The sequence below is a fragment of the Pogoniulus pusillus genome, chromosome 15 (assembly GCF_015220805.1).
Source record: "Pogoniulus pusillus isolate bPogPus1 chromosome 15, bPogPus1.pri, whole genome shotgun sequence".
Lineage (NCBI taxonomy): Eukaryota > Metazoa > Chordata > Aves > Piciformes > Lybiidae > Pogoniulus > Pogoniulus pusillus.
In genome coordinates this window covers 23,631,020-23,657,120 of record NC_087278.1, presented here as the reverse complement: position 1 = coordinate 23,657,120, position 26,101 = coordinate 23,631,020, and the positions used below count along the sequence as shown (strand labels likewise).

General features: G+C 45.9%; 1 protein-coding gene across 11 annotated transcripts in view; it reads left to right on the top strand.

Moving 5' to 3' along the window:
* BICD1 (BICD cargo adaptor 1) overlaps positions 1-26,101 on the top strand; it is a 239,414-nt gene that overhangs the window by 170,978 nt on the left and 42,335 nt on the right. For all 11 annotated transcript variants that reach the window (XM_064155772.1, XM_064155782.1, XM_064155783.1 and 8 more), the window contains 3 exons: positions 8,441-8,593; positions 12,246-12,683; positions 18,102-19,196. In XM_064155772.1, coding sequence (XP_064011842.1) covers positions 8,441-8,593; positions 12,246-12,683; positions 18,102-19,196 — 1,686 coding nt within the window. The remainder of the gene's footprint in view (positions 1-8,440; positions 8,594-12,245; positions 12,684-18,101; positions 19,197-26,101) is intronic.

The window sequence follows — 26,101 nt, the reverse complement described above, 5'->3', positions numbered from 1 at the left end:
GTTATTCTACAGCTATATTTTCTGCACAATAGCATGTCTGGGTTTTTTTCTGGTTTTGAGACAATGAAAAAGCTAAGAAATGTCAGTAATTTGTGTAATTTCAAGACTTAATGCTTCTGGTTTTGGACAATAGGAATTATATTCTGTTCTCTTAAGTGGTGTGCCAGGTTCACGTACAGTACAGCATCGTGAACTCTAATAATGCCACCTGAATGAAACTTTGTGAAGGATGAAATCAGATAAATTGAGATTGGAAAGGACAATGCAGGCTTTTAACAAAGAGGAAAAAGAATATCTGAAGTAATGTGGTTTTGGGATACAGAGCTGTCAGTGCCTTGAAAGGAAAGCAAAATTGGTTCTGCTTTTGATGCTGGATGTGTGCAGAGGAGGACAGCGAAGCTGATGAGGGGCCTGGAACAAAAACCCTATGAGGAGAGGCTGAGGGAGCTAGGAGTGTTTAGCCTGGAGAAGAGGAGGCCCAGGGGTGACCTCGTTGCTGTCTACAGCTACCTGAAGGGAGGTTGTATTCAGGTGGGAGTTGGTCTCTTCTGCCAGGCAACCAGCAACAGAATAAGGGGACACAGTTTCAAGTTGTGCCAGGGGAAGTATAGGCTGGATGTTAGGAGGAAGTTGTTGGCAGAGAGAGTGATTGGCATTGGAATGGGCTGCCCAGGGAGGTGGTGGAGTCACCGTCCCTGGAGGTGTTCAGGCAAAGCCTGGATGAGGCACTTAGTGCCATGGTCTAGTTGACTGGCTAGAGCTGGGTGCTAGGTTGGCCTGGATGATCTTGGAGGTCTCTTCCAACCTGGTTGATTCTATGATTCTTTGAATCGTGAGGATTGGGTAGATCAGGTCACACAAGGTCATCCTCAAAATCCCGTTGTGGCTTTGCATGCATATATATATATATATGTAACTATGGATAATATATTTCTTTCAGTTCAAGGTGAGTATTCTTCCATATGGGAGAAGGAAACTTCAAGCCTAGTGTAGAACACCTTCTCTGGGGACTTAAAACACTTATTGGCAAATACACAAAAATGGTTGTCGCAGAATGGTTTGTGTTGGACAGGACCTTAAAGGTCATCTAGTTCAAACCCCTTGCCATGACCAGTGACACCTTGCACTAGATCAGGTTGCTCAAAGCACCATCCAACCTGACTTTGAACACTTCCAGGGGGGCACATTCACAACTTTCCTGGGCAACTTGTTGCAGTGAGTCACCACCCTCTCAGTACAGAAGTTCTTTCTAATATCTGATCTAAGCCTACTCTCCTTCGGTTTGAAAATGTTAGACCTCATCTTATCAGTACACTTCCTCACCTATTCTGTAGGGCCCTTTTAATTACCAAAAGGCTGCAGTAGGGTCTCCCTGGAGCCCTCTCTTCTCCAGGCTGAACAATCACAACTCTCTCAGTGTGTCTTCAAAGGTGTTCCAGACCCTGATAATCTTCCTAGCCTTCTTCTGGACCCATTTGAGCAAGTTTGTGTATTTCTTGCACCAATGATTCCAGAGCTGGACAAAATACTCCATATGAAGTCTCATGAGAGCAGAGTAGGGGGCTGGAATCACTTTCCATGACCCGCTGGCTACACTTCTTCTGGGACAGCCCAGAATGTGACTGAGTTTCTGGGTTGCAAGCACACATTGCCTGCTCATATTCAGTTTTTCAGCCACAAACACGCCTGAGTTGTCCTTGGCAGGGCTATGCTCAGTTCACTCATCATCTAGCCAGTATTTGAGCTCGGGATCACCTTGACCCAGGTCCTGCATCTTTTATTTCCACTTTCATCCTCTGGTTTCTCTTTTTGTCTTCCCTTATCCCTTCAGAATGAAAAATCAGGATGTGGCAGGGCAGGGTGGGTATGTCTGCAGATCAGCTGGTAATCCCTGGCTTGCCTCCTCCCTAGTGTAACAAGTCTCTTTCTGGGTCTTTTCCTTGTACTGTTTTCCTCTCTGGGTTCTCCCATCAGTAGAAAAGAGTGGGGGTGGCTTTCCAGAGGTGTCCTGCTACACTATGCCAGTGAGAAGAATTCTCTGTATGATTTTTCTTTGCTTACAGAAAACAAAAAATGTACTCATAAATCATCTTAGAAGCTCCTTAAGAGGAGACACAATCAGATTGAAAAGTTTCTAAGGGGTATATATCTATATATTCTAAAGGTAATTAATGAAAGATACTTTAGGGCTTGGCTGTTTTTATTATGCATACTTGCTCATTTGCAGGTAGGTACAAGCAATATATTTAAAAAGAAACAAAAATAATTTAGAATTGGGGTTAATTCTGTGACTGAATCACTCTGGGGGAAAAAAAACCCAGTCATTCTAAACCAATTTTGGCCAAGGCTATGCTGACAGTGCTTCCCCATGTGGACTTAACATGCTTGTAATTAAATTTGCACCCCAGTTGAATTGTGTTTGCTATGGCATGCCTGTTGCTGCTCTTCATGAAAAATGCATCTTGTATTTTCCTCTGCAGAGCGAAGTAAACACAACACTCAAATTTACAGTGAGACTTGTCAGCAAACACATGAGACCATGTCTCAGCACAAACTTTGCATTGCATTTAATTTGCTGCTAGTTCAATAAAAACTGTCATCAGATCAAAAGGGGGTTTATGCCACGTCAGGTATAATAGCATGCCATTAAATTGTGAGCATCTGCATATTCCACTGTTCTTTATTCATGAGTTATGAGAATTAGAAGGTTATGCATAACATAGAATCAACCAGGTTGGAAAAGACCCCCAAGCTCATCCAGTCCAACCTATCACCCAGCCCTGTCCAATCAACTAGACCATGGCACTAATCCAGGCTTTGTGAACGCCTCCAGGGACGGTGCCTCCACCACCTCCCTGGGCAGCCCATTCCAATGCCTTGCCCCACTGAAACCTAAAGATGTCTTCCAGTTTTCATTCATGCAAGTCTTCATGAAAACCTAGAGATGTCTTCTACTTTTCATATATGCCAAGTCTGAAAGTGTATCTACTAGTGGATAGGTGACCTGAACAGCCTTTATCTTCTCTGAGCCTCCTGTTTTCTGTTCCACTGTAGAGTGATTTCCCATTGGAATGGACTGCCCAGGGAGGTGGTGGAGGCACCGTCCCTGGGGGTCTTCAAGAAAAGCCTGGATGAGGCACTCAGTGCCATGGTCTGGTTGACTGGCTAGGGCAGGGTGCTAGGTTGGACTGGATGAGCTTGGAGGTCTCTTCCAACCTGGTTGATTCTATGATTCTATGTAGGTTCATTAGACATGCTATGTGACTGACGTCTTCCACAATCAGAGTTCATGTATGATGAGATGCAATGCTGACAAGGACTCTGTTGTTTTCTGTAGTTTCAGAGAAAGGCCCTTTCCTCCTTCTTTGTCACTGATCCATTAAAAAGCATTGCATCATGTTCAGCTGGTGACTGGGACTGGAGACCATTTACAGCTATTACACTGTTGCTTGTATATCCTTAGCTCCACCTTTTGGATTAATTTGAGTTTTACAGCTCCAGTGGGTAGTTCATAGAGGAATTCTCACTGGAGAATGTAAAAAAATCTGTGGCAGTGCTCCAGTAAAAGCATCTGGCTCAACTGCTTTATCCTGCAAGTGTAATATTTAGTGCTTGATTACCAGTGAAGTTTAATTACTAATTATACAGCTAATAGTTTGGGTTACATTGTCCTCTAGTGGCTCATATGGATAACAGCCCTGCTGACAGGCTCCTTTGCCATCAGTTCTAAATCCTGTCATTCTCTTTTCAAACAAGGCTGATTCAACAGCCAAATGAAATCAGAGAATCGCAGAATTGCTTTGGTTGTAGAAGACCTTTGAGATCATCGAGTCCAACCATTATCTAACATGATGCTGAACCATGTTTGCATCTCATTGACACTCTATCAGTACAGCAAGACCCATCCTTCATACCTGCATATTGTCTGCTTAAGGAATACATATTTAAAACAGTTCAAAATAACAATAGAGAGTTGTGAGAAGTTAATGTGTTCAATTGTCAAATGTATTCTGCTTCCTGGCAGTAACAAAGAATAAACTCGGCATATGTTTACTAAAATGAGGTTGAAGATTGGTTCCTTTCCACAAAATGCATCGAGATGTGCTACAAAGGAAAAGAGAACAGCTCTTCTCCCTGGCAGCCAGGCCACACCTCAAGTCCTCTGTCCAGTTCTGGGCTCCTCAATTCAAGAGAGATGTTGAGATACTGGAACGTGTCCAGAGAAGGGCAACGAAGCTGGTGAGGGGCCTGGAACACAGCCCTTTGAGGAGAGGCTGAGGGAGCTGGGGGTGTGCAGCCTGCAGAAGAGGAGGCTCAGGGCAGACCTCATTGCTGTCTACAACTACCTGAAGGGAGTCTGTAGCCAGGTGGGGTTGGTCTCTTCTGCCAGGCAAGCAGGAACAGAAGAAGTCTCAAGCTGTACTGGGGGAGGTCTAGGCTGGATGTTAGGAGGAAGTTGTTGTCAGAGAGAGTGATTGGCATTGGAATGGGCTGCCCAGGGAGGTGGTGGAGTCACCGTCCCTGGAGGTGTTGAAGCAAAGCCTGGATGAGGCACTTAGTGCCATGGTCTAGGTCAGAGGTCCTCAAATTTTTTAAACAGGGGGCCTGTTCACTGTTCCTCAGACACTGTCAGAGGCCAGGCTATAGTTTGGTTCCAGCCCAGTCCCAGCAGATGCTTGGGGGCTGCAGAGGTCGGCGAGTGGATTAAGTGGCAGGAAGTGGCTGCTTGGTTTCCCCCCCAGTCCCCAGCGGTGTGGGGGGTCTGTAAATACCTGCGGGCTGGATCAAGGACCCCGGGGGACTGTATTCAGCCTGTGGGCCATAGTTTGAGGACCCCATGTCTAGTTGATTGGACAGGGCTGGGTGCTAGGTTGGACTGGATGATCTTGGAGGTCTCTTCTAACTTGGCTGATTCTATGTTTCTCCTGTATCACAGTATCACACAGTATCACAGTATTATTAGGATTGGAAGAGACCTCACAGATCATCAAGTCCAACCCTTTACCACAGAGCTCAAGGCCAGACCATGGCACCAAGTGCCACGTCCAATCCTGCCTTGAACAGCTCCAGGGACGGCGACTCCACCACCTCCCCGGGCAGCCCATTCCAGTGTCCAATGACTCTCTCAGGGAAGAACTTTCTCCTCACCTCCAGCCTAAATCTCCCCTGGCACAGCCTGAGGCTGTGTCCTCTTGTTCTGGTGCTGGCCACCTGAGAGAAGAGAGCAACCTCCTCCTGGCCACAACCACCCCTCAGGTAGTTGTAGACAGCAATAAGGTCTCCCCTGAGCCTCCTCTTCTCCAGGCTAACCAATCCCAGCTCCCTCAGCCTCTCCTCGTAGGGCTGTGCTCAAGGCCTCTCCCCAGCCTCGTCGCCCTTCTCTGGACACGCTCAAGCATCTCAATGTCCCTCCTAAACTGGGGGGCCCAGAACTGAACACAGTACTCAAGGTGTGGTCTAACCAGTGCAGAGTACAGGGGCAGAATGACCTCCCTGCTCCTGCTGACCACACCATTCCTGATGCAGGCCAGGATGCCACTGGCTCTCTTGGCCACCTGGGCACACTGCTGGCTCATGTAATAGCATCACCTTTCACTAGAAGCATAGAAAGCGCTGGGGCACTTTGCTGCTGGGGGACATTTGCCTGTATCATGCAGATGTTTGCACACAGAAGAAGGGACCTGAGAGCATGTTCACAGGCTCAGGGAATGTTAGGGGTTGGAAGAGACCCAAGGAGATCATCGAGTCTAACACAGTCACATTTAACATACCTTTGAAAAGACAATGCCATATTCTTTAATGCGTTGAGTTTGTTTTGCCCTTATGACAGAGCAGTAGGAGTGCTCCAGCAGAGTCTTTGGCCCTAGCAGAGCAGGCAGTGCTGCAGCAGGTGTGGCAGAAGGGATAGTCTTCTCTTTTCAGGTTGTTCTTTGGCCAAATGCCATCACTAATGACGAGTAGAGGCTGCTCTGTATAGATTGCTTCTGTCTAAGAGAATGAACAATGCTATAAATGCCTGTGTTTGTACCTCTGAGTTTATTAGGAGAAGGAGCATTTACAGGTGGTGATGTGATTTCTGCCCTAAAGAAATGATGGTGCACTCCAGCAGGATGATACCTCCCATTTTCTTTTGCTCTCTGTGGTAAAAGAAAAGACAAATAAGTGCTCTGACTGTACAGAATTAATACGAGAGCACTTTCAAAGTAGGATGCTTTGTACTCTTCCAAGGAAATAACATGTCAGGATTCAGTAAAAAATCTTTGTTCTATTTCTGGTCATCTTTTTTCTTCCTCTCTTTTCAGAGACTCCTTCCTTTCAACCAGCAGAGTGACTGTGTGCACTGGATGGATGTCAGCTGATTGTTATTGATTCCCTGGGCTGATCATCCTCCAAACACTAAGAGAGTTGCAGAGTAGGATAATTATAGTTGACACAGTGGAGTCATGTGTTTGGTGCTGTCCACTTACTGTCTTAGACTTGCACATATGCTCACACCTAGGAAGTGCTAATAATTGCCACAGCTGAGAATGTGCTGACAGAAACAAAATGCATATGAGCAGCTCTGAGGCATGAAATGCTTTGATCTCAAGAAACTGTTTGCAGTGCCATTCTCACAGTTCACTCAGAGGTTTATTAGGCAGTGATAGATGCAGGAATATTTGCAGACAGTTACTTCTATCTAGAGTTGTGTGACTCTTCTGCCACTGGGGATCTTTTAAACCAAAGGCATGCCTTTAGGTAGGGTCTTTTTTTCCTTCTTAATTCACTGCCACGAGAGGCAGGTGATGAGTTCTATTTTTTCTTAACAAAAAGGCTCTACTTTAAAAAGTGCTTTTGTAACTCTTGCATCAAGGTTATTTTTTTCCATGCTTTGCAATGCTATTTTCCAGGGGTTGATAATTGTATCACAGTATCATCGAGGTTGGAAGAGACCTCATAGATCATCAAGTCCAACCTGTTACCACAGAGCTCAAGGCTGTGTATTTAGTGCTAAGCAAAGTTGTGTTTACTGTCAATTCAGAATGTGTGGGTTTGTACTGTTTAGAGCTCTCTTGGCTGCCATTTCTCCTGTAATGGTTTTTTTTTAAACATTTAACTTCAGCAGGTAGCTACTTAATTGTTCTCTCTCCACACTGAAATCTTGTACAGAAATCCATTAGTGCTCCCCAGATGTGCCCTTTCTGACACCCAAACAGTGAGGTGGCATCATTAAGGTTGCAGTAGTGCTTCCCTCCACCAGCTGCTGTGGCAATGCTCAGCTTCTTCCTGCAGGCACAGAAAAGATGTGACTGATTAAGCTTATTGCTATCTGTCAGGAAAATGCAGGCTTCTCTTGAGAAGTAAGGGGGAGGTTGCTCCTATTGACCACATCAATCACCAGTCTTTTTCAGCTGCATGTCAACTCCATCTTCCCATGGCATGAGTCAAACTCACATCTGAGTCAAACTGACTCAGAGCTGGAATCCAGTGGAAGCAATATTTGGTAAAATTGATGCCTTGTGACCTGAGAAGGCTCAGGAGGGACCTCATTGCTGTCTACAACTACCTGAAGGGAGGTTGTATTCAGGTGGAGGTTGGTCTCTTCTGCCAGGCAACCAGACTGGGGGCACAGTCTCAAGTTCTGCTAGGGGAGGTCTAGGCTGGATGTTAGGAGGAAGTTGTTGCCAGAGAGAGTGATTTGCATTGGAATGGGCTGCCCAGGGAGGTGGTGGAGTCCCCATCCTTGGAGGTGTTGAAGCAAAGCCTGGCTGAGGCACTTAGTGCCATGGTCTAGGTGATTGGCTAGGGCTAGGTGCTCAGTTGGACTGGATGATGTTGGAGATCTCTTCCAACCTGGTTGAGTCTGTGATTCTGTGTTCTCCTAAGGCTGCCTGTGAACTGTATATTCCAAAGGAAAACTGAAAGTGCTGACCTTGAGTGTTCTCAGACTCCTGGGTGCATCCTGCTCTGCACAGCCATGCATTTGTCAGGTTCTTCATGAGCCTGGCAGGTCCCCCCCACCTATCTGTGTGCCTCTAAATGAGTGCAGATATTCACACATGAGCTCACCTTGCTCAGTAACAGATCTTTGCAGAACAGATGACCTTACTCATTGTTTTCTGTATGGATGTAGAAAGCATGTTTGGGTGAAAAACAGGTGGTAATTTTATTTAAGTCCAGCTGTACAACAGAGCAATATAACTAAGGAGATGATAAAGCCTTGACAGCTTCTCTGTTTCAATAAGCATCTAACTGTTTTAATCAAGCTTCCTTTCCAGATGTCCTAATTACTGCCCTGCCAGCACACACGCTTGAAATTACTGCATGGCCTCAGATCAAAAGGTGGTATTGTCTTGGTTTGAACTGCTTAGTCTTTTCTATTTCAGGAATAATTCTTTCTTTGGCCTTTTCTGAGGTGTCCTTGCATGAACAATAATGTACTTGCATTCTCTCTCATCAGAACAACGAAATGGTGGAACTACAAAGGATACGAATGAAGGACGAGATCCGAGAGTACAAGTTTCGAGAGGCAAGACTCCTGCAGGACTACACTGAGCTTGAAGAAGAAAACATCACTTTACAGAAACTGGTGTCCACACTGAAGCAAAACCAAGTAAGCCTCAAAGGGTTCTAGGCACTGTGCTGAAAAATGACACCCTTTGGGCAAATTTCCATAATGTAGTTCTGCAGAGGACTTGGGTAGAAGCCTCCTAATATGTTGAAGTTTGTTTTTTCCAGTTGGGTTCTTGCTAAATGGTTACTCTAAAGCTGTGTTAGTGGCCATTTTTGACATATGAGGAGGCCCTTACCTCAGTTTTAGGGAAACCTCATGGAATATCTCTTTGCAGAACTTTGTAATAGCAGAGCAATTATTAAAATAGATTAAGTTGCACCTTTTTGCTTCCTGCTTTTCACCTCCTCCCTCCCTGCATGCTGAACTTAATGCTTAGTAACAAAGTTCAGCCTTTCACTTCCTCTCAGTTTGTTTCTTGCATTTCCTTTCCATTTCTGAAACTGAAAAGAGGAAACAATCTGTTTCCCACTCTCCTTTTTTTCTGCTCCCTGTGTTTTCCTGTACCAGTGTTGCTCCCTCTCAGCTGTGCTAACCTACAAGTTTGTCAAGCTTCAGAAATAGGTGAAGAGATGTCAGCTGTTCCTAGTTTGTTTGGTTTTTTGTTTTCCTCATTACAGAGATTTGCAGCTGATGGCAAACAAAGACATTGTAATTTTCCTCGTGGCACTGAATGCACCCCCAAGGAATCACTCCATTGCATCCAGACAGTAGTAGTCACTAGGTCTGTTCTCCCCCACTTACAAAAGCACAGCTTTCTTTGCTGTTGGATATCCATATTGTTGAGGAAGCAATCAAGAACACAGTTGTACTTTAAACTGAACAAACAAGATTTGATATGATTTCAGAAGAGTTAACTTCTGAACTATCCAGGCTGGATGATGTAATATATTCTGCCTTTCTCATGCTGTCCAGGCCAGTGTAACAAGGCACTCCATAACTCCATTTCTGTAGCTGCTAGCAGATGGTAACTGCATTGTGTTGTAGCCCCTGGCTTATGGCCTAACGTGCTGCTTGGTTCAGTTAGGGCTTTTATCCAACAGTAAAGACTGTCACAGTTTCTAACAGCAGGTTGGTAACAAAGCAGCCCTATTCCTGCAGGAATATGCAGAACTGAAATATCAGTTATCTTTTAGTGCTATTTTACTGCTCTAGCACAAATGCAACCGAAACACTGAAAGCAATGGAGCTGTGCTGCAGGTAATATGAAGGTAAAAGAAATGGTTACATCATTTCACACTTTTCACACTCCTGAAACTCTTTAACATCTTTGTAAGTGATCTGGATGTTGGGAATCAAGAGCACCCTGATGAATTTTGAAGATGACACCAAAATGAGTGAGGAGGTTCACACTCCAGAGGGGACAGCCACCCTCCAGGAAGACCTGCACAGGCTGAATGAGTGGGCTATAAAGAACCTTGTGAGGTTCAGTGGGGACAAATGTAGTGTCTTGCACCTGGGAATATGTAATCCAGGAGTGCAACTCAGACTGGGATCCCACCTCACTGGAGAGCAGCCCTGTGCGAAATGGACCTCATGGTCTTGGTGGATAACAAGCTCAGCAAGAGCAAACGGTGTGCTGTGGCAGTAACAGGATGCTGGGTTGTATCAACAAGGGAAAGCGTCCAGAGAAGGGCTATGAGACTGATCAGAGGACTGGAAGACCCTCCAATATGAGGAGAGGCTGAGAGCACTGAGTTTGTTCAGCCTTGAGAAGAGAAGGCTTAGGGAACATTTTATTACCCCATACCAGTGCATTAAGGGTGGTTACCAGGACAATGGCGACTCCATTTTCATGAGGAGTCACATGGAATAGACAAGAGGCAGTGTACTCTTAGGGAGATTTTGACTAGAATCCAGAGGTAATTCTTCACAACAAGAATAGATAGATATTGGAATAATCTCCCAAGAGAAGCAGTAGATTCCCCTGCACTGGTAATTTTTAAGACTCAGGTTGACAAGGTGCTGGGCCACCTCATTTAAGCTACACTATCATCTGGAAAGGTTGGACCAGATGATCTATGGGGTCCCTTCCTACCTGGCATTCCATGGTTTTGTGACTCTGTGAATTTATAGCAGGTCATTTTTGTGTCAGAGTTATTTACCAGCCCAGCAAATTCCCTCTTTCAGGCACATGTTTTTTTCCCTTGACAGCCAAATAGGAGGCATTTACACTCTATCAGGAATTTAAGGATGCTCTGAGTCTCCCTCTGAAGAAAATTTGCTTGCAAGTGTTTATATTTGTCACAATATTTCATTCTTAATTAAATCAAATGCTAGCAGTCTGTGCAGAGAAATAGAATTTCCACATTTTAAATGGCTTTAAAAATGAGTGATTTTGAGTTGAGTATCCATGCACTTGTGGTTCCTAAAGTCATTTTGATCTACAGAATAAAATTTCGAGAGCATTTTGTACTTTAATGCTTCTGCTGATAAAACCATGTTAGAAGTCTCAGTGCTAAACTGACATTATTTGGGTTTGGGGTATTTTAATAGCTTTTGTGAGAAAGAATCTGTGAAATGGTAGCAATTTAGATAATATAAATGTCTGGTTTTTATAGGATCATAGGATGTGAGGGGTTGGAAGGGACCCAAAGAGATCATCGAGTCCAACCTCCCTGTCAGAGCAGGACAATCCTATCTAACACAGATCACAGAGGAACACATCCAGACAGGCCTTGAAAGGCTCCAGAGAAGGAGACTCCACGACCTTTCTGGGAAGCCTGTTCCAGTGCTCTGGGACCCTTACAGTAAAGAAGTTCCCCCTTGTGTTGATGCGAAACCTCTTTTGCTGCAACTTACACCCATTGCTCCTTGTCCTACCCCAGGGAGCAGTGAGCAGAGCCTGTCCCCCCACTCCTGGCAGCCCTCAGATACTTATAAACATTTATCAAATCCCCTCTCAGTCTTCTCCTCTCCAGACTAAGCAGCCCCAGGTTCCTCAGCCTCTCCTCATCAGCCATGCCCTCCTGTCCCCTAGTCATCCTCGTAGCCCTCCGCTGGACCCTCTCCAGCAGATCCCTGTCCCTCTTCAACTGGGGAGCCAGCCAATTCATGTAGATGTGAAGTTGTGAAAGGGCTGGTGGATTATTTCTAAAGTCCTTTAGTTATAAGCATTGCCACTTGATTGGATTTCCTGATTTTTCAGCTAGGCCTTCCCCTCCAATCAAAAAATATATCAAGTTCCTAAATGTAGATTTAAAAATAGAATGGGCTTTTCCTTTTCTGTTTAAGAATTCTCAGCCTGAATCCCTGGATTAAAATGCTGCACCTCAATGTGAGGTGAGGAGCTTGTCCTCTGAGAAGGAGAAAGGCCAGCGAGTGCCTCCAAGCCTGGCAAGGCTGCACAAGGTCACTGGAGGACATGCTTCAGGCAGCGCTGTCAGAGCAACAGGTTGCCAAGTACTACTCTGCAGCCTTCATCCCACAAAATACTTTGTGTATCCTGATAAGTTACTCAGAAAACAATGTTATATTTTTTAATTCTCACATGCCAAGAAAGTGAGCTGTGGAATATTTAGCAGAGCAAGCTTCACTTCCATTTTCCGTGCAGCCAATTCTTTGTGCCTGCAGGCGGTGTCTGCTATTTCAAGTGGTAGTTTCTGTAACACCTATTTCAATAAGGCTGATAAATGGCAGGTTTTCATGACTCAAGTTTTAGTATTATGAATGTTCTCTGTCTTGTCTAATTCAGGTTGAATATGAAGGCTTAAAGCATGAGATTAAGCGCTTTGAGGAGGAGACAGTGTTGCTTAATAGTCAGCTAGAAGATGCCATTCGACTGAAGGAGATTGCTGAGCATCAGCTGGAGGAAGCTCTGGAAACATTAAAAAATGAAAGGGAGCAAAAGAACAATCTGAGGAAGGAACTCTCCCAGTATATCAACCTCAGTGACAGTATGTATAATAACCATATTAATATATCAGTAGATGGATTGAAGTTTGCAGAGGATGGGGGCGAGCCCAACAACGATGACAAAATGAACGGACATATCCATGGGCCTCTTGTGAAGCTCAATGGTGACTACCGAACTCCGGCGGGTAGGAAAGGAGAATCTCTGCACCCTGTCTCTGACCTCTTCAGCGAGCTCAACATATCGGAAATACAGAAACTGAAGCAGCAGCTCATGCAGGTAAGAGCTGAATTTAATCTCCTGTAGTGTTTAGACAGGCATCCTGCAGTGATATTTTTGACTGTGTGTGTCCTGTTCTCAGCCTTCTGTCTTTATATCCAGATTTTGCTAGAAACACCCCCATGAAACAGACAATCTGTCTGTGAAAAGTCAGTGTGATCTGAGAGCAGATGTTTATCAGGCAGAGGAGGAAGGGACTTTCTTATCATAGTATCATAGTATCATCAGGGTTGGAAGAGACCTCACAGATCATCAAGTCCAACCCTTTACCACAGAGCTCAAGGCTAGACCATGGCACCAAGTGCCACGTCCAACCTTGCCTTGAAGTGCCCCAGGGACGGCGACTCCACCACCTCCCCGGGCAGCCCATTCCAGTGTCCAATGACTCTCTCAGTGAAGAACTTTCTCCTCACCTCCAGCCTAAATCTCCCCTGGCACAGCCTGAGGCTGTGTCCTCTTGTTCTGGTGCTGGCCACCTGAGAGAAGAGAGCAACCTCCTCCTGGCCACAACCACCCCTCAGGTAGTTGTAGACAACAATAAGGTCTTCTTGCTGCAGTTGCAAATGGATAGATTTTTTTTCTTCCTGGCTTGATGATGGGAAATGGCCCTGAGCTTGCAAGTGGCATAAAAAGTGCTTTCCAGTATGACCAAAGCTATCTGGAAAAAACCTCACTAAAATACAGACAGACTTGACTGTGCTTTCTTGCAAGTCAAAGGGAGTTTGCCATTAGATTCAGTTTGAGCAAGGTTTGGCATGCTGTCAAAAGAGAACAAAAGGAGAGGAGAGCTCCTCTTAATCACTGTGCCCTCGGAGAGCATGTGGCGTATGAGATGTCACAGAGTGCTGTTGTCCGTGCTGGCAGTCCTGGCGGATGTGCAGGCTGCAGGGGGTGCCTTGGGGACCATACAGCAAATGTTTGTTCTCTATTCATCCAAGATCAGCCCAGGCAGAACCAGAATAGGAAGCTGGGATGCAAGCCAGATCAAAACTCAAGCTGCCAGCCCCAAAGCTGATGTCAAATTAGAAGGTGTACAATGGCACACAGAACAAGAGTCCCACTGCCCAAGCTGTTGAGCATCTTCTCTGCCACAAAAACTTGAAATGTTTTGGCACTGTGAAGGAAACATCCAGCATTTTCTAGCTACAGGCTTCCCAAAAAGTGCCTTCTACAGAGAGTAAACGTCAATCCTTCACTGCTTAAAACATAAAAGACAATTTGGAAGGAGAGCAAACCCAATTTTCAGTGCTTGTTAGAGAACTGTAAATCCCTACGTGCTCTGTCCCATATTTGCTGAAAAGTTAATTGTTTTATTTACTTCATTGCCAAATTCACCGTGGGAACTTTTGATCTGAGCTGTGACATGGCAAACACTGATGACACATAGGGCTTTGCACAAATAACTTGAATGCAAGACATAGGTAATTTCACGGGGAAAACTTGAAATGTAGTGTTTTCTTTATGGGAACAGGCCTGGCAAACTTTGCCAGTAATTAAAAGGTGAACAGTATATATCTTGTGTAGATATGCATAGGTATGTATATGGGTAGGTTCAGCCTGGAGGTGAGGAGGAAGTTGTTGAGCATGAGAGTGGTGAGAGCCTGGAATGGGTTGCCCAGGGAGGTGGTTGAGGCCCCACCCCTGGAGGTGTTTAAGGCCAGTTTGGATGAGGCTCTGGCCAACCTGCTCTAGGGTAGGGTGCCCTTGCCCATGGCAGGGGTGTTGGAGCTGGATGATCTTTGTGGTCCCTTCTAACCCTGACTATGATTCTATGAAGCTATATTTAGAGTTTAGCACACTATACAAGCAGACATTTACTATACATATATAGCTATAGACAGAAATACACAAGTTAAAAAGTGATACAGAAACACAACAGCCCTCCCAGAAACCTGAGTCTCCAGGACAGGCTTCCAACCACCTTTTCACCTCCTTTCTACCCCTCTACCTTATCCTAGACTTTGCCTTATGTTCAAGGTGAGTTTGGAGAATTGGCCAGGGGGGTTAGGAAGCAGAGGGATTAGTTAGACTGCAGGTTAGAGAGAGAGAAGGGAGGCAGTCAAAGCCAGAGAGCAACTCTGTTATTTATATTTGTGTTCCTGTTTTTATACACCTCAGCAAGCCTAGGAGTGCAGCAGCCATCACCATTGTTTCCTTTTCACAGCCTAGCATCTAATTCCTCTCACTAAAGTATCCCAGCTAGGCTCAAACTAGCACAGTGTTAAAAGGTTTTAGGTTTGTCTGTCTCTAACTAGAAACCTGATTTGTTAAGATACTGAAAGGGCTTATTGCAAAATGCTAATGTGAACCTTTTATAAAGTGATCATTTTGTAAAGTGATCACCATGAGAGTGGTGAGAGGCTGGAATGGTTTGCCCAGGGAGGTGGTTGAGGCTCCATCCCTGGAGGTGTTTAAGGCCAGGCTGGCTGAGGCTGTGGGCAGCCTGATCTAGGGTAGGGTGGCCCTGCCTATGGTAGGGGGGTTGGAAGTGGCTGATCCTTATGGTCCCTTTCAACCCTGACTGATTCTGTGACAATCCCTTTGGCAAAGGGGGATGTTTCCCTGGTTTAGGTTTTCTCAATAACGGTGGATTGGCATAGAGAATGAGCAGTAAGGGGATTGCCTAATAGTGTGACACAGGAACAGGAGAATCAGAACTCTACTGAGTGGAGACAAGTACCAAGAAACTCGTAGTACTCAGCTGTCCTCTTCTGCACAGAGCATGAAGTGCCTGAAGTGCAGCAGCCTATATGTAAGAAGACAGAATTTTCCTGGATCATAAAAGATGAAGTGTGGCCCTGAGGTTTCTTTTTAGTTTGGCCCTGGGTTGTGGAGTTTCATTTGTTTGTTTTTCATTTGCTTAGTTTTGGGCTGGTTTGGGCTTTGTTTGTTTTTAATAAGTCACCTGTACACCAGGGATTGAGGCTGATTGTTTTTCAGATGTTTTCAACACGACTTTTATTCTTGCTGGTTTTGCCTTCAGTTGATTGCAAGCTCTAATGTTTTGAAAGCCTGCCTGTAAAACCAGAGTACCATCATATGCTTTAGTTGCTTAGTTCTTCTGAACAGCAACCAATGCCCAAATGCCTTGTTAAGGTAAAATAAGAGTCTGAAGCACTGCTTGGAACTTTGTGTAAGGTGGAATTAATGCCTTCTTGGTATCTGAAAAGCTTTTCTTTCCCTTCAGTGAGATCTGTGGTGGCTGATTTGACTATCTTCCAAATACTACATGGGGGAATACTCATTAGGGAATGAAAGTTATTTTTAAAAGGTGTTTTTTTTCAGAACTGACAGCCTTAAATTCTCTGAATTAGTAATTCAGCTGCTCATAAAGGGAATGCAGAGTGTGCTGTTTGCACTGCATGTGTAAACACAGGGCTGAAATACTGCAGCCATGGGAAAGAAAGTGCAGTAGACCAGGCAGGCTCAAAAAGCCATGAAAGCAAGAAGGATCCTATCTCCTTGTGCTCTCCTCTACTTCCCAATTCACAACTCAGAAGAGGATGAAGGCATATAAAAAGTTGGAGTATTACACCTACAATGTGAAATTGGAAGTGTTTCAGGGTTGATAACCTGAGTACCAAATACCTGAGCAGATCAAACTTTTTCATGTTCACTTGATTTAAGATGCTGAGCATTACATCTTCTATAGTCCTCTCCTCCTCCACAGCATCTTCTGCTGTGCAGCATCCTCATTTCCCTATATCTATTCAGAAAGGAACTTACTAGGTCAGAACCATTTTTGACTGCTTTTTCTATCCTGTCCATAAAAGGACTTACAGTTCCATGCTGGAGCTGGGGAGTCATGGGAGGTTGCATGTGTGTATTGGAAATTAATAACAGTTATGAATTATTAATATCAATTTCTGTATGAATATTAATTCGTTAATTAATATTCAAAAGTTGGGAAAATCCCCTGAGGTTCTTTGGATTTTCAGTCGACAGGAGGTTAATTGCACAGAATTAAACAGTTTAAACAATCAGAACTTGGAAAATAGTAACACAAACCCCAGGAAAAATTCTACCTATGCTGATGGAGGCTTGGCATTCACTCCAGCAGATGTACTCACAATGCTTTTGATCCCTGAGTAAGTCTCCTGTATCAAAGATGCTTTCAAACTCGTGATAATGATCCCAGGGTAACATACAAAATATTCCAGGCAGAGGGAAGGAGATGCTGCTAAGCTGCTGGCTGTGAGCTGCATACATGTGGCCACCTTTAACGAGCCACAGATGATGAGAGGCAGAAGGGCTCCATGCAGAAAGGCAGGATGCAGAAAAGGCATGGTTTTCTAAATCATCCCCCTTTAAATACTTCAGTTTGAAAATCAAATTGGCCAATAGGCACTAGCACCATTGTTCTGGCCAATGAATTCGAAGCTTCATGCCTCTGACCATGCAGGCACGTTGAGGGCAGCACAAGACACCTGATGTGTGGTGTTAAGCCCCCTAACCCTCAAGGCTTTGCTGGGGCCAAACCCTTATTGTTTGCTGAACTGGCTTCACTCCCAGACCACAACAGGAGGAGGCAAGCAAGGGTTAAACTGGCCTGGCAGGATTTATGCCCTACCAGGACAATGTGCTCAGTCTCCTGATCTGTGTTATTCCCACACAACAGGCTATCCAGTCTAATCCATGGAAAACTACACAGCCATTTGTTTACTGTGTTTGAATTCACTAATCAAGCCTTAATGAAAGTTTGCAGCAGTCCAAAGATGTAAATAAACATTGTGAAGAGTTGGTAGAGACACTCCTGGGAGATGTACATTGAAACTCCGTTGAAAAATGTGTATGTACCAGTGGAATAGCTTAGAGGTGACAGTGATGCAGTTTATATGCCCCTGGAGGTGTTCAAGCAAAGCCTGGCTAAGGCACTTAGTGCCATGGTCTAGTTGACTGGCTAGGGCTGGGGGATAGGTTGTACTGGATGATCTCGGAGGTCTCTTCCAACCTGGTTGATTCTATGGAACATATGTTGTAATAAACTGTGTATCATTACTCTAACTGGCTAGGCATGTAGTATTTGGGCCATGTGGTGGGCCAGGTGGCACTGCAAATTGTAACAAGAACTGAGGCTTCCTAACCCCTGAGAGTTACATCCATCTCTCTGACAATGTTGTGGTTTAGGTGTATATGACTAAGATGTCTTGGAATTGCATATGCAGAGTGGGGGACTGGAATTGACTAATCCATTTGCGGAGCTTGGTGGTCAGCACAGACAGAATGAGATGCTTGGTCTCTTACTTTGACTCTGTTGCAGGTGGAGAGAGAGAAGGCCATTCTCCTGGCCATTCAGAGTGGGGGACTGGAATTGACTATGCAGAGTGGGGGACTGGAATTGACTAATCCATTTGCGGAGCTTGGTGGTCAGCACAGACAGAATGAGATGCTTGGTCTCTTACTTTGACTCTGTTGCAGGTGGAGAGAGAGAAGGCCATTCTCCTGGCCAATCTGCAGGAGTCTCAGACACAGCTGGAGCACACCAAGGGAGCCCTGACCGAGCAACATGAGCGAGTCCACAGGCTCACAGAGCATGTCAATGCTATGAGGGGGTTGCAGAGCAACAAGGAGCTGAAAGCTGAGCTTGACTGTGAGAAGGGCCGAGACCCCAGTGAGGAAGCACATGACTACGAAGTAGACATCAATGGCTTGGAGATCCTAGAATGTAAATACAAAGTAGCTGTTACTGAGGTTATAGACCTCAAAGCAGAAATTAAAGCCTTAAAGGAGAAGTACAATAAATACGTGGAAAACTACACTGAAGAGAAGGCCAAATATGAGAGCAGAATCCAGACCTATGATGAGCAGGTGACAAGCCTGGAGAAGTCAACCAAGGAGAGCCAGGAAAAAATGGTCCACATGGAAAAGGAACTGCAAAGGATGACAAGCATAGCAAATGAAAACCATAATACCCTCAACACCGCCCAAGATGAGCTGGTGACGTTTAGTGAAGAGCTGGCTCAGCTCTACCATCATGTCTGCCTGTGCAACAATGAGACACCAAACAGGGTCATGTTGGACTATTACAGGCAAAGCAGAGTCACCCGCAGTGGGAGCCTGAAAGGACCAGATGACCCTCGAGGTCTCCTTTCCCCACGTCTTGCCAGAAGAGGGGTGGCATCACCTGTGGAAGCCAGAACCCCAACCGAGCAGGTGACAAAAGAGGCCACAGAGCCTGTCAAGGAACAGAGCCCAACAAAAACACCTTCCATTTCTCCTGTCATCACAGCCCCTCCTTCCTCCCCTGTCTCTGATACCAGTGACATCCGCAAAGAGCCGATGAACATCTACAACCTCAATGCCATAATAAGGGACCAAATCAAGCACCTGCAGAAGGCTGTCGATCGGTCACTGCAGCTGTCACGCCAGCGTGCTGCAGCTCGGGAGCTGGCTCCCATGATTGATAAGGACAAGGAGGCCTTAATGGAAGAGATACTGAAACTGAAATCACTCTTGAGTACCAAGCGGGAACAGATCGCAACCCTGAGAGCAGTGCTGAAAGCCAACAAGCAGGTAAGTTGCTACTAAAGCAGTCAGTCAGGAACGTCTCAGGGTGCTGAGAGAGCTGGCAGCTGAGCTGGCCAAGCTGCTCTACATCATTTTCCAGCAGTCCTGGCTCACTGGAGAGGTCCCAGGAGACTGGAAAATGGCCAAGGTGATCCCCATCCACAAGAAGGGTCGGATGGAGGAACCTGGGAACTACAGACCTGTCAGCCTGACCTCAGTGCCAGGGAAACTGATGGAGCAGGTTATCTTGGGGGTGATAAGAGCGCACCTGAGGGATGGCAAAGAGCTCAGGTCCAGCCAGCATGGGTTTAGGAAGGGCAGATCCTGCCTTTCTAACCTGATCTCCTTCTATGATCAGGATACTGCTTGGTGGATGTGGGGAGGCCTGTGGATGTGGTCTGTCTGGACTTCAGCAAGGCCTTGGACACTGTCCCCCACAGCAAACTGCTGGCTAAGCTGTCAGCCCATGGCTTGGATGGCAACACTCTGTGCTGGGTTAGGAACTGGCTGGAGGGCCGGACCCAGAGAGTGGTGGTGAATGGTGCCACATCCAGCTGGCAGCTGTCACTAGTGGTGTCCCTCAGGGATCAGTGCTGGGCCCCATCCTCTTTAACATCTTCATAGATGACCTGGATGAGGGCATGGAGTCAGTCATCAGCAAGTTTGCAGATGACACCAAGCTGGGGGCAGATGTGGCTGGGTTGGAGGGCAGAAGGGCTCTGCAGCAGGACCTTGACTGCCTGCACATATGGGCAGAGTCCAATGGGATGGCATTCAATAGCTCCAAGTGCAGGGTGCTGCACTTTGGCCACAGCAACCCCATGCAGAGATACAGGCTGGGGTCGGAGTGGCTGGAGAGCAGCCAGACAGAGAGGGATCTGGGGGTGCTGATTGATACCCACCTGAACATGAGGCAGCAGTGTGCCCAGGTGGCCAAGAGAGCCAGTGGCATCCTGGCCTGCATCAGGAATGGTGTGGTCAGCAGGAGCAGGGAGGTCATTCTGCCCCTGTACTCTGCACTGGTTAGACCACACCTTGAGTATTGTGTTCAGTTCTGGGCCCCCCAGTTTAGGAAGGACATTGAGATGCTTGAGCATGTCCAGAGAAGGGCAACGAGGCTGGGGAGAGGCCTTGAGCACAGCCCTACGAGGAGAGGCTGAGGGAGCTGGGATTGGTTAGCCTGGAGAAGAGGAGGCTCAGGGGAGACCTTATTGCTGTCTACAACTACCTGAGGGGTGGTTGTGGCCAGGAGGAGGTTGCTCTCTTCTCTCAGGTGGCCAGCACCAGAACAAGAGGACACAGCCTCAGGCTGCGCCAGGGGAGATTTAGGCTGGAGGTGAGGAGAAAGTTCTTCCCTGAGAGAGTCATTGGACACTGGAATGGGCTGCCCGGGGAGGTGGTGGAGTCGCCGTCCCTGGAGCTGTTCAAGGCAGGACTGGACATGGCACTTGGTGCCATGGTCTGGCCTTGAGCTCTGTGGTAAAGGGTTGGACTTGATGATCTGTGAGGTCTCTTCCAATCCTAATAATACTGTGATACTGTGTACAGGTCACTTACAAGCCTTCCCAGGAGTGCCTCAGAGAAGAGAATTTGCTCACTGGTTATTTAGCCTTTCACTCAATCATGGTGAGGGCAGACCTTTCTTCCCTTCCTCCTTGCTTCTTTTTGAGCCCTTTAGCCTTGCCTTTCTCAGCAGCCATCACTCACCAAAGGCAGAAAAGCCTTTCCTCTGGAGCAAGGCAAAAGCAGAGGGGCAGTGTTACAATTCCCAATAGTCAATTACAGTTTCAAGTTGAATTGATTGTTGGTTCTGTAGCTGCATTTCTAGAGCAATGGGGATTTTTAAACTACATTTAAATATACATTGTGTCTTTTATTTCACCTCCTCCAATACAACACATTAAATATTAATCCAAGTAACTAAATGCCATCTCTAGCTGAGCAATAATAGCTGGGAGCAACTATATGTGGATTTTCCATGTCATTAAGATGTAATTTGAGGTGTATGGATTTGGATCCAAAATTAAATACTGTTTCCATTAGCATAGAGCTATCATTTATTGTTTGATGCTACCAGCGAATCTAGTTTGAGCTTGTTCTTTTATTGCTGTCAGAGATAAAGCATCAGCCTAAAGAGTGCTCACTGAAATGGGAAAGATGGATTTGCTGAGTAAGGTGACCTGCAAAATGAACCCCAAAACTCATGCAGAGTTATGAAGTAGGTATATTTTATTACAGCACTGGGTGCAGGCAGGGTCACTCCAGCAATCCTGCACACCCCATGCTGGCACAAGCCACAGTTTATGTCACAAGAGCAGGCATATTCATAACAAGAGGTAGGGTTATTACAGTTATTTCTTGGAGTTCATTAACACAGGTATTTTTCCATTTTCCACCCCAATTCCAGCCCCAGTGGTCTGGAATGGTTATCTGCAATGAACACCCCACACAGTCTTTCTTACAGGGTCTTTCTCATCTCTGGTCAGCAGACCCTTCTTTACTGCTGATGTCAGGGGATCTCTGCTTCTCCTTTATCTCCTTCCTGCTTTCCTTAGTCACTGCAGGCCTGGGTCTTTACAAGATCAGGTGACTGCTTGGTGGATGTGGGAGGCCTGTGGATGTGGTCTATCTGGACTTCAGCAAGGCCTTTGACACTGTCCCCCACAGCAAACTGCTGGCTAAGCTGTCAGCCCATGGCTTGGATGGCAACACTCTGTGCTGGGTTAGGAACTGGCTGGAGGGCCGGACCCAGAGAGTGGTGGTGAATGGAGCCACATCCAGCTGGCAGCTGTCACTACTGGTGTCCCTCAGGGATCAGTGCTGGGCCCCATCCTCTTTAACATCTTCATAGATGATCTGGATGAGGGCATGGAGTCAGTCATCAGCAAGTTTGCAGATGACACTAAGCTGGGGGCAGATGTGGCTGGGTTGGAGGGCAGAAGGGCTCTGCAGTGGGACCTTGACTGCCTGGACAGATGGGCAGAGTCCAAGGGGATGGTGTTCAATAGCTCCAAGTGCAGGGTGCTGCACTTTGGCCACAACAACCCCATGCAGAGATACAGGCTGGGGTCGGAGTGGCTGGAGAGCAGCCAGACAGAGAGGGATCTGGGGGTGCTGATTGATACCTGCCTGAACATGAGCCAGCAGTGTGCCCAGGTGGCCAAGAGAGCCAGTGGCATCCTGGCCTGCATCAGGAATTGTGTGGCCAGCAGGAGCAGGGAGGTCATTCTGCCCCTGTACTCTGCACTGGTTAGACCACACCTTGAGTCCTGTGTTCAGTTCTGGGCCCCCCAGTTTAGGAGGGACATTGAGATGCTTGAGCATGTCCAGAGAAGGGCAACGAGGCTGGGGAGAGGCCTTGAGCACAGCCCTACGAGGAGAGGCTGAGGGAGCTGGGATTGGTTAGCCTGGAGAAGAGGAGGCTCAAGGGAGACCTTATTGCTGTCTACAACTACCTGAGGGGTGGTTGTGGCCAGGAGGAGGTTGCTCTCTTCTCTCAGGTGGCCAGCACCAGAACAAGAGGACACAGCCTCAGGCTGTGCCAGGGGAGATTTAGGCTGGAGGTGAGGAGAAAGTTCTTCCCTGAGAGAGTCATTGGACACTGGAATGGGCTGCCCGGGGAGGTGGTGGAGTCGCTGTCCCTGGGGCAGTTCAAGGCAGGATTGGACGTGGCACTTGGTGCCATGGTCTGGCCTTGAGCTCTGTGGTAAAGGGTTGGACTTGATGATCTGTGAGGTCTCTTCCAACCTTGGTGATACTGTGATACTGTGAAGAGTGCTTATCACAGATCTCCAAGGAGTAGCTGCAGACACTCCTACAGTAGCCCTTGTTTAGGTTTGCAGGTTATCAACTGATTACTATAAACAAACATCTGTACAGAGTTTGGTATTTTATGGTTTGCCACAGACACCCTCAAAATGTGCAGCTGGTCTCTGAGACCTTTTTACCAGCATTCCTTGATTTTTTCTTATATCAAAAATGCCATTAATTAAACTTTTATTTATTGGATAACAGCTTAGAAATGTTTAACTGTACAACTGGGTGTAGAATCCTGCAGAACTGTTTATGCGAACCAAATATTGGCATCCTCAAATTTCCAAGTTAAAAGACATAATAATATCACAGGGAAGAGGGAAATGTAAACTGTGGGGGCAGGGGGACTGGGACAAGTTTTATTATGGTAGTACTACTGCCGGCTTCAACTGATGGGTGTAGCTCAGGGTCTAAAAGCACACAATGAGTCAAGATTCATCCCCTTGAGTTCTTCACCTTCAAAACAATATGTTTTTAAGCAGCAATTGGCTGGGGATGTTTTTGAAACTCTTGTGGGTTTCATCTCAGATGAGCCTGCAGAGGACATCTGGTTCAGTTATTCACATGGGCTCCAGAACCGCAGGAGACTGAATTCTGTTTTCTTAAAAACCTTCCTCAGGCCCTGATGAAGCTGCCATTAATAGGAAACTATGTGTTTTTATCACTTACATAGCATGGCAAGACACTGCTGGTGCCTGAGGTGTCAGAGGAGAGCCGCAGCAGGCTCCTGTGAGAGGGATGCCTGAAGCTAGTGGGTACTGCACAGCCTGCTCCCTCCACAGGGTCCGCATCACACCTCGCTGTGCTTTGCGGCACTGCTATTACCGTTTGTTAACACTATAGAGACACTTCAGGTAAAGCTTTTTTTTTGCTTGGAGTAATACGGATGAGCAGGACCGAATGCACTGTAAAATGGTAGGACCTGCCTTTCCTAGTCCCTGCCCCACTCGGATGCGGGAGGAGCACCAGAACTGAAGGAGCTGCTTGGGTCCGCTCCGCTTTCGGGCCGTGTCTCACTGGCGAAGCGCCCTCTGGTGGCCACCGGCGGTACTGCAGCACCTGGTTAAAGCAGAGGGGTAGCGTTTCGCTGGCAGCACGCTTTGCCACGCTGCCCTCCGTTGCTCAGGGACACAGCTGGAAATGGCTCATCGGAAGAGGAAGAAGAGGCAAATGGAGTTCTGTCTCCACTCTGCCTCCACAGACTTGAGTTGTGTTTTCTTCTGTTCGCAGAGCTTTAACCCAACTGGAGGACAGCCCTGAAATAGTATCACACAGTATCACAGTATCACAGTATCACCAAGGTTGGAAGAGACCTCACAGATCATCAAGTCCAACCCTTTACCACAGAGCTCAAGGCTAGACCATGGCACCAAGTGCCACGTCCAGTCCTGCCTTGAACAGCTCCAGGGACGGCGACTCCACCACCTCCCCGGGCAGCCCATTCCAGTGTCCAATGACTCTCTCAGTGAAGAACTTTCTCCTCACCTCCAGCCTAAATTTCCCCGGGCATAGCTTGAGGCTGTGTCCTCTGGTTCTGGTGCTGGCCACCTGAGAGAAGAGAGCAACCTCCTCCTGGCCACAACCACCCCTCAGGTAGTTGTAGACAGCAATAAGGTCACCCCTGAGCCTCTTAAATGGGTTTAAGACTCAGCTTGACTGTGTGCTGGGCCAGCTTGAGCACACTGCCCTAGGTGATCCTGCCTTAGCAGGGAGGTTGGACTCAATGATCTCTGGAGGTCCCTTCCAACCTCTAAGCTTTGTGATCTGTGATTCTGTGACTGTCGCCTAGAAAGGTTGGACCAGATGACCCTTGGGGTCCCTTCCAACCTGGCACTCTGTGATTCTGTTATCCCACTACTGAAACAATTTAACAGATACTTTTTTTTCTTAAGTCTAGTATTAGGTGACACGTATCTTTAACTCATTTTAGTTTCTAAACAAAGGAAATGCTTTACATTAGTTCTGTATTCAGAAATCAGATACAACAGCTTAAGGAACACAGGGCTGTAACATCTGAATTCCTGCCTTAGGAGCAAAGCAGAACTCAGCTTGAGCTATTATCTGTGCTCTCATAAATTGCTTCTGTATCATTAGTGACCTGAAAATTCTTAAGTAAATCTGACTTAGTCATATCTGTTAAATAGGAATTTGCCCTTTGATGCAGTATTCCCTCAATTTCCCTTAAAAAAATCAGTTTTATTAAATGTAGCTAATCCATCTTCTCCATGTTCATTGCTCAATCTACATTTTTAACCTCCTGGCTGAAACCAGATAGGAAGCCAACAATGTCTGCTTTATCCTGCCAAAGGGTAGGCTGCTGTCTGCCATCCTCTGCATGGTACCAAAGCACACACCAAGGTTGGAAAAAGCTGCATTTATTTGCATATATCTCAAAGTGCTTGGTGGTTTTTAATGTGTTTTGCTGATGATTTTGGGTTTGGGGTTTTTTTAATGTGTATTGCTGATGATTTGGGATTTGAGTTTTTTCTTAATGTGTTTTGCTGATGATTTTGGATTTGGTTTTTTTTTTAATGTGTTTTGCTGATGATTTTGGATTTGGGTTTTTTCTTAATGTGCTTTGTTGATGATTTTGGACTTGGGTTTTTTCTTAATGTGTTTTGTTGATGGTTTTGGATTTGAGTTTTTTCTTAATGTGTTTTGCTGATGATTTTGGATTTGGGTTTTTTCTTAATGTGTTTTGCTGATGATTTTGGATTTGAGTTTTTTCTTTATGTGCTTTGATGGTTTTGGATTTCAGTTTTTTCTTAATGTGTTTTGCTGGTGATTTTGGATTTGAGTTTTTTAAATGTGTTTTGCTGATTTTGGATTTAGGTTTTTTCTTAATGTGTTTTGCTGATGAATTTGGATTTGGGTTTTTTCTTAATGTGCTTTGCTGATGATTTTGGATTTGGGTTTTTTCTTAATGTGTTTTGCTGATGGTTTTGGATTTGTTTTTTTCTTAATGTGCTTTGTTGATGATTTTGGATTTGGTTTTTTCTTAATGTGTTTTGTTGATGGTTTTGGATTTGAGTTTTTTTTAATGTGTTTTGCTGATGAATTTGAATTTGGGGTTTTTCTTAATGTGTTTTGTTGATGAT